The following is an 11,079-nucleotide window of genomic DNA, read 5'->3' on the forward strand; positions in this document are numbered from 1 at the left end:
CCGGGTCAACAGCGTGTGAATCCGGGCTGTAGCAACTGGGCTAACAGGACTCCGGGAACCCGGGCTGTAGCAGGCTAACAGGACTCCAGATGTCATCGCGTGACATTTCCCTGAAGGGACAGACATAGGAACGAAGTGTATCACATGCCGGCCAGTCTAGGTGTTCCGGAGCAGTAGTGCTAGGCTAGCAGGACTCCGGTAAACCGGGCTGTAGCGGACTACCAAGGCTAAGTGGAAGCACCAGACTACATTTCCCCATAAGAGAGGCTACCAAGGATAAACAACTAGATTGTAGGATCCCACACATACCAAGCATTTCAATCATACACACAATATGCTCGATATGTGTAAATACAACATGGCATCACAATAAAACTCTACGACTCAAAGTATTTATTCAATAGGCTCCGAGGAGCAAGATATTACAAACATGGGTCTCATGACCAAACATTCAGAGCATACAAGTCAAAGCACACGTGGAAGCTTAACATGTCTGAGTATAGACATCTACAAATGAAAAAGGCTGAGAAGCCTGACTATCTACCAGATCCTGCCGAGGGCACAAGATCGTAGCTAAGGTATCAAGCTAAACATCGAGGTCCACACGGAACTACTAGCGAGACTGAAGTCTCTCTGCAAAACATAAATTGAGCAAACGTGAGTACAAATGTACCCAGCAAGACTTACATCAGAACTAACTACATATGCATCATTATCAACAAAGGGATGGTGGGGTTTAACTGCAGCAAGCCAGCTTTGACTCCGTGGCTATCCTGAACTACGAATGCTGGTAACTCTTTTGAGGTGGCGCACACGAGTCCACATATTCACCATATCAATACACCACTATGGATCAGCTCCCGTCTCCCTACGAGAAGGCCATCCATAGCACTCACGCTTATCTTGCAAGTTTTAGAGTATCCACTTCAAGTTATCTATGAACTGTATAGGCAACCCAGAAGTCCTTTACCGCGGACACGGCTATTCGAATAGATCATTTATAACCCTGCAGGGGTGTACTTCTTCACACACGCTCTCGCCACTTACCACCATGTACACGTCGTGTATCTCGGCAACCTTCAAGAGGAAGCCTGGCGAGGGAGTTGGCCACGACCTGACTAACCACACAAGTCTCTAGTCCAGGTTTATCGCCTATTCGGGTTCCATCCGCGAGGAGATCCGGCCGGGGTTTCGCTCACAGCCCCAAACGATGTGTGCGGGGTTCCCGAGACACCAAACGGGCGCCCGCTACACCGTGCCATGGTGTATCTACTGCATCATAGCCCACCCCTAGGGTCAGCGCTACGCACGGCCTCCAACACAAATCCTACAAACACCAGAAACTAGTTGCAACTCCTGGGCAGAGATCAAGGCGGTTAATAAGTCGAGAGGGTCCATTGGTTTCGGACCCAACGCGTGGTAGTAGATGTTCATGGATCACAAACACGGAACTCAGTTCCTAAGGACGGTTTCAATGAGACAACCCACCATGTACTCCTACATGGCCTCTCACCGCTGCCTTTACCAAATCGTGTTCATGCACTTAGCTCGCACACAGTAGGACATGTTCATCACCATTCCAATTCATTCCCGATGAATCAGACCTGACTCAACTCTAAGCAGTAGCAGGCATGACAAACAAGCATGAATGAGTAGGCACATCAGGGGTCAAACAACTCCTACTCATGCTAGTGGGTTTCATCTATTTACTGTGGCAATGACAGGTCATGCAGAGAAAAAGGGGTTCAGCTATCGCAGCATGTAACAGTTGAATCGATGTTGTCATAATGCAGTAAAAGAGAGCAGGAGCAAGAGAGTGGGATTGTATCGGAATGAACAAGGGGGTTTTGCTTGCCTGACAGAGTGGTAGTGGGATACTGCCCTTCAGCTGGATACTCGTGAATATCCTCGGAGGCAGAACCTACCACGAAAATCACATCGGTAGCACAATCATTACATGGCAATTTGCAACAATATGATGCATGCAATGACATGGCAATATGGGTGTGTTTTGGCTAATGCAACTTAGAACAGGTTGGTTTGAGCTCATTTGAATCAAAGATTCAAATGCAAACCCAAAATAAGAAGTCATATTAGTGCATCAACTTGTTTCATCTAAACAGGAAGGTTAAAGTGTTCTGACATGCATGAAACCAGTATAGATGGAAAGACTAGATTTTTCTGATCATTTTTCATATATAATTTGTTTCATTTGGGGTTACGGATTAATTTCTTTGAATTTTTGAAGTTAGCATTATTTTCTGAAATTTCCTGAATAAGAACAAATCCAGAAAATAATTAAATGCGTCAGCACTACGTCACTGTGACGTCAGCGGTCAATGGGTCAGCCCAGGTCAAACTGACCAGTGGGTCCCGCGTGTCACTGACTAACTAAACTAACCTAACTAGTTAACACTAAACTAGGTTAGTTAGCAGGGGAGGTCAAACCCTTGGTCAACCGGGGCCAACACACCGGCGTTAAGCCGCCGGCGGCAGCAGACGCGGCGGAGGGCTCGGGCTCACTGCACCGACGACCGTTTGGATGGAGGAGAGCGGCTACGGGGAGCTGGGGCTCACCCGCGCCCGTTGCAGCTAGCAGCAGCAGCTATGGCGGCCGGAGCTCGCCGGAAACGAGCTCGAGGCGGCGGCTGGAGTTCGGGTGTGCGTGGCGATGCGGTTGCGGTGGCCGTAGCGGCGCGAGCGTGGCACCTACGGGCTCTAAGCAGCACGGCGAGCAGGTTGGGCACGACGACCGGTCCATTAGTTGGCCGGGAGCACGTCGGCGACGAGAGCAGGCGGCGGGGCGTGCGGGTGAGCGCGGTGTGGTCGCTACGGTGTGCGGCAGAGCGAACGAAGAGGGGGAGGATGGGCAGAAGCTCACGGCGATCGTCGTGGGGTGGACGGCGAGCTCGGGGGATGTCCGGAGCAAACGGGGCGGCGGAGGCGATCTCGGCGGCCGCAAGTTGAAGACGACGACGATGAAGACGAAACGGAGCTTCCCGGCTCACTTGGCGCGGTGAGGAGGAGGAGTGGGTCAAGGCGGAGCTCTGGGATGCGTCGGGGAGGTGAGGCAGTGGCTATGGGCGCGGGGTTACGGCGGTGCGTCCATGGAGGCTTCGGCCATGCACTACAAGAAATATGTCAACTAGTGACCTTCTGTCAGTAACCCTGGAAGAATTGGTCATAGATCTATGACCATTTCATACCAATTGGTCAAAAGCCGTTTGGGGGGCTCCAAACCCTAAACTATAACGACCATTTTGGTCAGAAAGGTCGTAATTTCCTTACACGAAATGGTCATAAAGCAGATAGCACTGGTCCGCTGCCCTATTTCTAGCTGATCACGACCAATATAGATGGTCATAACCTTGTAAATTGTGGTGGGTTGCTATGACTAGGCGCCACCTCATCAGTTTTGCCTATGTGTCATGTCCATGTGGCAATTTTTGCCCCAGGTTGCGAAGCAACCTATATTTCTGTCATTCCCAAAATTCCCAAAAAAAATCTCATAAATTTTTTGGGTCATATCTTCGTCAAATATGTAAAAAAAACTTCCTTGCCTAGTTCAAAAATAATTCAACAATATTCATTTTCCTATTTTGTTCAGAACAACACTTTGTGAAGGAAGTACCACTTTGGCATGTCCAAATAGTATCAATTTTCTACGGTGCTTTTCTATGCCCAAATAACCATCCTCGACCAAATGCCAGCTCAATCCATTCATTATTTTGATCCCAGTTTCAACATTCGTATTTATGTCCAGTGTGGTACTTTGCAAAGCAAGTACCACCTAGGCTCCTCCTTTTGAGCTGAAAATTTGTGAAGACGGTCTTCTTAGTAACTTATCATCCTCAGCCAAAACTCACGCCCATTAGCCATGTACATTACCCGTACCGCTAATCAAACACTTGGCTGCTAATTCATGTTTGAGCATCGATCGGTCTCCTCGTGAGAATCTTATGTTGTAATTTTCTTCCTAGCACCTACCTGGGGAGTGCCCAACCCACTAGACATTCCTAGGCCACCCAGAACACATGGCAACGCCACGGTCACGCGGCGGGCATGCGAGTTTACGCGCTCTAGAGTTGGGGCCCTCGGCTGCCCAAACGTCGATCTATCGCCACCAAACCATGTATTTATGATTAAATAGGTACTTATGTAACTAGAAATGATTTTTGGAAAAAATAAATAGCAAACTATGAGGCAGCTGCAGTTCAAATTTGACCCGCTTCCAGCTGAATCGGCGGAAATTTGTCTTTTTCACGAGAGGTGTATCAAAACTTTTTACACCCAACCATTTTTTCAATTGTGCATTAAATATGTCCTAGTATTTTAGAAAATTGATTTGGTCCAATTTTGCAACAATTATTTGGGAGGTCCTTCACAAAAAAACCTCCTTTTGGGCACTCGAAAAATGGAAAATGGTTTTTTCGTCCAAAGAAAATGAAAAATTCCTTAGGCAACATTGTTTGCCATTCCAATATGCACCCTTGTGCACAATATGAGATCATTTGAACAAACTATGCCACGAATGTGGCCATAAGATTGATCATTTGGCTTGAAAGCCATTGATCTCCACACGTGATAGCTTGTTTCTGAGAACACTTTTTTAAAATAATTGCCGTATTACAAGTTTGTTATTTTTCCTGGGAACTTGGCCACATATAATGACACAATGCGAAGGTTTCCCAAATTTTTGATTTTTTTTGAATTTTTTATGCCCGTTTCGAAATGCGGTCAAAACGGCGGGAATGACCGTTCCTAGCTAGTGGTTGAATCTTGGAATTTTCTTGGTGTTTCTCTGATTAAATAGATACTTATGTACCTAGAAATGATTTTTGGAAAAAATAAAGAGCAAACTATGAGGCATCCACAGTTCAAATTTGACCCGCTTCCTACTGAATCGGCGGAAATTTGTCTTTTTCACCAGAGGTGGATCAAAACTTTTTACACCCAACCATTTGGTCAATTGTGAATTAAATATGGCCTAGAATTTTATAAAAATGATTTGGTCCAATTTTGCAACAATTATTTGGTAGGTTCTTCACAAAAAAACCTCATTTCGGGCACTCAGAAAATGGAAAATTGATTTTTCATCCAAAGAAAATGAACACTCCCTTAGGCAACATTGTTTGGAATTTCAAGATGCACCATTATGCACAATATGATATCATTTTAACAAACTATGCTATGAATATGGCCATAAGATTGATCATCTCGCTTGAAAGCCATGAATCTTCACGCATGATAGCTCATTTCTGAGAACACTTTTTTAAAATAATTTCCGTTTTACAAGTTTATTATTTTTCCTGGAGACTTGGTCACATATGATGACACAACGCAAAGGTTTTCCAATTTTTTGATTTTTTTTTAATTTTTTATGCCCGTTTCAAAATGCGGTCAAAACGGCGGGCTTGACCGTTCCTAGCTAGTTGTTGAATCTTGGAAACCTTTTGATGTTTCTCTTATTAAATAGATAGTTATGTACCTAGAAATGATTTTTGGAAAAAATAAAGAGCAAACTATGAGGCAGCTACAGTTCAAATTTGACCCGCTTCCAGCTGAACCGACGGAAATTTGTCTTTTTCACGAGAGGTGGATCAAAGCTTTTGACACCCAACCATTTGGTCAATTGTATATTAAATATGGACTAGTATTTTAGAAAATTGATGGAATCCAATTTTGCAACAAATATTTGGTAGGGTCTTCACAAAAAAACCATTTTTCCACTCAGAAAATGATTAAAAATAGCTAGAAAGATCAGAAATGCATACAAAATTGTCCTTATCCATAAAATGTGGTCTAACTCTAGTGAAAATTTGTGTGATGCCCTTCTAGAAAATATTTTTGATTGCTGCTTCACAAAATCCCTCTATTTTCAGTACTTTTAAATCACTGATTTTCCGAACCAATCAGAACTCGTCCCATGGATCGATGACATGGCGCCCATCCATCCATCCATCCATCTCTCCATCCCACATCCGTCCATCCATCTATGGACAGAAAAAATAAATAAATAAATAAGAGATACCCCCACCCGCAGCCCAAACCCTAGCTCAGATCCCATCGCACCCCTCCTCCCTCGCCCCCTCTCTCGCCTCCGCACCCAAACCCTAACTCCACTTCTCTCCCCTCTCTCCCCCGATTCAGATGCACTCCTCGCAGCCGCCACCTACCTCCCGCCCCCGATTCAGCTGATCTCGCCGCCAGCGCCCGCGCGCCACCACCCGCTCCTCCTCGCCTTCCAGATCGCGCCGCCACCTCCCTCCCCATCCCCTCCATGATCTCTCCCTCGGTGAGCCACCGGCGAGCCCCTCTGCTGCCCGCGCATGCACAGCCTCGCCTCCTCCTGCTCTCCATCGACCCCCTCCGCGTGCTCGCCATCATCGCCTCCCTCCGCCGCATCGACCCCAAGGTAACCAACCTCCTCGCCTGCTAGTTCGCGGTTTGTCCGTCGTGTCCGTCTTCTGCGGTGATGTGCTGATCGATGGTTCTGATCGTTGGCTCTAGGTGCTGGCGCAGGCGACCAGGAAGCTGTTCCAGGGTGAGCCGATGAAGAGGCGGAAGGGAATTTGGATGTAGATCAACAACTACGAGGAGGGGGAGGAGAGCGAGAGGGGCAGCGTGGTGGCCAGCAAGGGGAGCACCATCACGGGAGCCGCGTCCTCCCGGTCCACGGCCACGTCGGGGAGATGCCGCCGACCTTCGCTGGCGAGCGGCGGCTGTGAGAGTCTGGTGCGGAGGGCGGACTCGATCATGAAGTCGCTCTCGTGGTCCAAGGCGGCCCCAGTCACGGAGACGGCCATCCGCGCCGCCATTGGCGACAACGCTGTAACTAGCAAGGCTGTGCGCTGGTGAGTAGGACACTTCCGCTAATCCAGCTATCATCTCTGAAGATGTTCTGAAATTTGTTGGCTGACTCTCTGTTTGGAATTCGTAGGTTGCTGAAGCAGAAGAGAGGGTTGCGTCGTGCGGGCACTGGTGGCCGCCCGGATCCGTATGTGTACATGGTACGTGAAATCTGTGCCACACAGTTTGCGTTTGGATGATGATTTGATTTCTGAAAGTAGCTAAATGTAAGGTATGACTGAATCAGTATAACTGAGAGTCAGTGTCCAACTTCTAGATGGAGTTAGGGAGTTGTTACTTATTGGAGTAGTAATTTCCAGTTATTCAGTACAGAGTAAGTAGAATCTAAAAGCAATTGTTAAATCTTATTAATTTATCCTAGTTCCACTCACAACCTCAGTTCTATAATTCTGGAAGCCAGTTGAATCTTGAACACTGCACATTTCGAAAAAATGCTTCCAAACCACATAATTTCATTCCTTGATACAGAAAGTACAGCAAGTTCTGATATACATCAATCCTGCTTTCCTCGTACCAATAAAGCATGTCCATAACATTGGATTATAGCAAAAAAATTGCTAAAAGAACAAACGCCCAGTCAAAGCTTTGAATGATTAGGTACTGTAAATTGGATCTCCTGCATAACTGCACTTTGCCATTTGCTTCAGGCACTTCTTGTTCTGCCAATCCACGAGCAGGGAGCGGAAGGCGCAGCCAGCGACCAGCGAGCACATGGGTGGCACAAGTGGCGACGGAGAGCGGCTGGAGACTGCCAGTGATGAGCGGCGATGGCAACCTTGAGACCAGCAAGTAGGCGACGGCGACCTCATTGTGAAGTGGCTGAATCGACTTGAGGCGGTTTCTTTGAAATTCTTGGAAATGCTTTGGTAGTTTCTTTCGGCGAGAAACTGTTTCATACTGAAGTTTACTGGTACAAGTGTGGTTTGCTACTATTGTTTTGTTTGGGTTGGGTTGGTTCCAGCAGGGAGATGTGCACGCACACTGGCAGCATGAGCTAGCAGCCATGATTGCCAGCCAGCCACCACCACGGAAACGTAATGCTTCTCAAACCGAGCAATGTCGAACTTAGCTAGCTGGGTGGCCCTGACCTACCATACCTGCACTGCATGCACAGTAGAGAAGAGGAGCAAAAAAAATACTATCTCGCAGCTAGAGAGAGTTGTCCAATGAGAAAATTAGGGCATCCAATCATCCCAATGAGAGAGCAGAACTGAAGTTTTATCTAATTTAGATTTCTCAAATCTCTCTCTAAACTTCTCTAATCAATTTAGTTGTTGTGTTGTATAAATGGAAAGTGAAAAACCTTGATAAGTAAAACCCAGGTGCATGATTTTATAGTTGATCTGATTTGCTTTTAAACTGTACATGTGTACTAAACCCAGGTTTAAGTTGGCCTTGTATTTATATTTTCGTCTTGTTTGTCGTTCTGCTAGTCTCACTACAGTTAGCTCTAACAACCCAGTTCAGTATTTCAATTACGGAGTGGCCTGTCCTATGCTGTGTCCTGCCACTCAAAGATATTTTGGGGGCATGATCAATCATTTTATCATGATTGAAAGAATAGCCCATAATTTGCTTCTACTTTTAAGCTAAAAAATGTTTGTGCAGTAAACATTATATGCAAGATTGTTACTGCCATGCATGCACATTATACATTTTTTATCTCGTTAATGTTAATCAATACTGATCTTGGTGACTGGTCAATCAGCATTTGCTGGAATCGTGCACCGTGCTGGTGTTAGTCACAAGGATCAGCTTCAATAGCATGACCAGTACCTGAACATGATGCATATTTATTAACAAAAATGGTAATGAATTTTGCTAGTCTGTTGCGAATGCTAATTAATAGACCATGATAACTTGTATATTGGACCTGTCCCCTCTCTCTGTTTGACTCGCTCAATCTCTCTCTATCTTTCTGCAGGCGCCGCCGGATTCGAGGGTGGAGCCCGAGCCTCCACTGGAGCATGGATCAGACGTGCAGGAGGTGGAGCTCCGCATGGATCACGACGTGGTCGTCGTGGGGGCCTGGATCATCAAGTACACAGGCGGCGTCGGGGGCGGTGCAATGCCAGCTGCTGGACATAGTTCACCCTGGGTTGGTGCTGATGCACAAGGTTAGGAGGCGTTCTGGCCTGATTGATCTGTTCTGGAGCGTTGCGCTTAGGCGGCTTGGCTTAGATGGCTGCGATGCGATGCTCATTTTGGGGTGTTTTGCAGGTGAATTTCGATGCCAAGACGCAGTACGACATGATCCAGAACTACAGGATTCTCCTGGATGTGTTCAACAAGTTGCAGATAGGCAAGGTACGGGTGGTGATTCTCCTGGCTTAGGTCTCTACCCGTGGATTTATTCGTGATTTTGTCTTGCATTTTGTCATCTGGGAAAGCAAATGTGATCTGTCTGTACAGTAGTTCGGTTTATCTATGCGGTGTGTGGGGATTCAATCTAGAACAGTTGTGTGTGATTGATGTCAGCATGTGGTATAGCGACAAGGTGATTTGATAACCGACTAAATTTGGTGTGCAGTATTGAAGTTATGCTCATTGCTGTGTACAGTACTAAACTTGTACAATTCTTGTCTTGTTTCCACACAACATTAAGATTAGAGTCGTGCTTTTTGAATGTTGAGCCAATTTTTATGGCCTGTGTGCTAGCAAACTGAGCTTAGGGTGCTTCATATTTGTCCTTCGGCTTCTATTCTTATGACAATTAAATAGAGGATCTATTTTGCTCCCTCCTCTGATTGGTTTCAATCGATATTTATCTCATCCAGCACTCTGAGTATCAATGTGTTGTTTTAATCCTGATGATGACGTGGTAGTATGAAGTGGACACCATATTCCTGTTTAAATGCACAAGGAATAATTTGTTTCATCATGTCCTGGTTTATCCATGCCAGTTTTTTGCTTCTGGAACTCTTGGTCCTTCATATCTAAAGTTTACATGTACTATACAAGCTCTACTTTATGCTAATACCTGCTTGTGTAACATTTTGCATGTTATACTTCTAAATGGACAAGTACATGCGGCGTCCATCATCAACGATGGTGCGGATTGATTCAACTGCAGAACCATCCATCATATCAACACAAAGTCAGGTATGAACAGATAAGGGCATGATGCTTGATGGCCTTCTACTTGATGCATGTATCATTTGACACACACATTAGTAAATCTGAATTAATTTTGACATAGTTGCTTATTGATTGAATATGAGTATTGTTCCTTATACTCAAATGGAACTTTGATCTGCTGTAACTTTGAATGATTGTTTTTAAACCTTGTCGTGTATGTGAAACATTCAATGCTTATTTCTTGCTAAGTTTGTCATACGTGCCAATTCAATTCCCAGTTTTGACGAATATGGCAATTTCATATAAGTAGAATGATCTTGGTAAAATAATAATAAGTAGAATGATAAAATACTGGTGTGTCTTTAGTTTTTATTTTAAAAGTATTCGCGTAATATTTCTTCTATCAGTGACATACTTCTTGTTCTCTTTTGAATGTCCCGATGTTTTGCAAAAGGAAGAAGCAGTACTTGAAGAAGCAGATTACAATGTTTTCTCGTCGTGAAGCACTAGATAAGCTTGTTCTATTTATTTTTCCTGTTCTGGAGTATTCCAGTATTCCAGCACCTGAAGACTTGACTACAACATGTCGTAGGTTGCTTGGATCTGTATAATATACATATGTGGTGGAAATTTGTAGAATGTGTGTTCTGAGATATTTCCGTAATATTCAGCTAATTCATGGTAACTTGATTCATATTGTTATTCAAACTGGTTTGAAAATGTTTGCTAAATGGGCTGGAGTTGGACCTTAAAGAGGCCATGGATCAAATTATATTGGACAAATATTTTGGGTAAAAATAAAACGAAAATAGATGAATGTGGAAAGGCCAAGGCCCACGAACGAAAAATCTGGAAAACATTGGGCTGGACTCATTTGAAAAAAAGAAGATAAAAAGGCTGCAATGTTGGGCTTGGCCCATGAAGTCGACCAAAAATTGACAAGAAAAAAAAATAGAAAGGCTGAATTGTTGGGCTCGGCCATGTAAAACACCTAATCGGACCGGGCTGAATCTTGTCAACGACCTTTTCAATTGGTCGCAATTTTGCCACGTCAGATTGCCACGTCGGATCCGATGTGGCCTGGGCAGACAGCCAGTGACCAAAACAAAAGGTCATGGGTTCAACGACCTT

The 11,079-nt window shown here is 45.0% G+C and overlaps 1 protein-coding gene across 3 annotated transcripts; it reads left to right on the plus strand.

The window, feature by feature from the left end:
• Nucleotides 1-6,057: 6,057 nt before the first annotated feature.
• Nucleotides 6,058-10,642, plus strand: LOC123079963 (uncharacterized). Of its 3 annotated transcripts, none has more exons than XM_044502804.1 (8): nucleotides 6,058-6,415; nucleotides 6,511-6,854; nucleotides 6,941-7,010; nucleotides 7,518-7,736; nucleotides 8,795-8,987; nucleotides 9,091-9,177; nucleotides 9,895-9,972; nucleotides 10,407-10,642. In XM_044502804.1, exons 4-8 carry the CDS (start codon nucleotides 7,729-7,731, stop codon nucleotides 10,557-10,559), a joined length of 519 nt encoding a protein of 172 aa, XP_044358739.1. In that variant the 5' UTR covers nucleotides 6,058-6,415; nucleotides 6,511-6,854; nucleotides 6,941-7,010; nucleotides 7,518-7,728; the 3' UTR covers nucleotides 10,560-10,642. The 3 variants fall into 3 exon arrangements, with proteins under 3 accessions (XP_044358739.1, XP_044358740.1, XP_044358738.1); XM_044502805.1 differs by having other exon boundaries at nucleotides 7,518-7,659; nucleotides 10,403-10,642; XM_044502803.1 differs by having other exon boundaries at nucleotides 7,518-7,659.
• The last annotated feature ends 437 nt before the right edge of the window (nucleotides 10,643-11,079 follow it).

Source organism: Triticum aestivum, chromosome 3D (genome assembly GCF_018294505.1).
Source record: "Triticum aestivum cultivar Chinese Spring chromosome 3D, IWGSC CS RefSeq v2.1, whole genome shotgun sequence".
NCBI lineage: Eukaryota > Viridiplantae > Streptophyta > Magnoliopsida > Poales > Poaceae > Triticum > Triticum aestivum.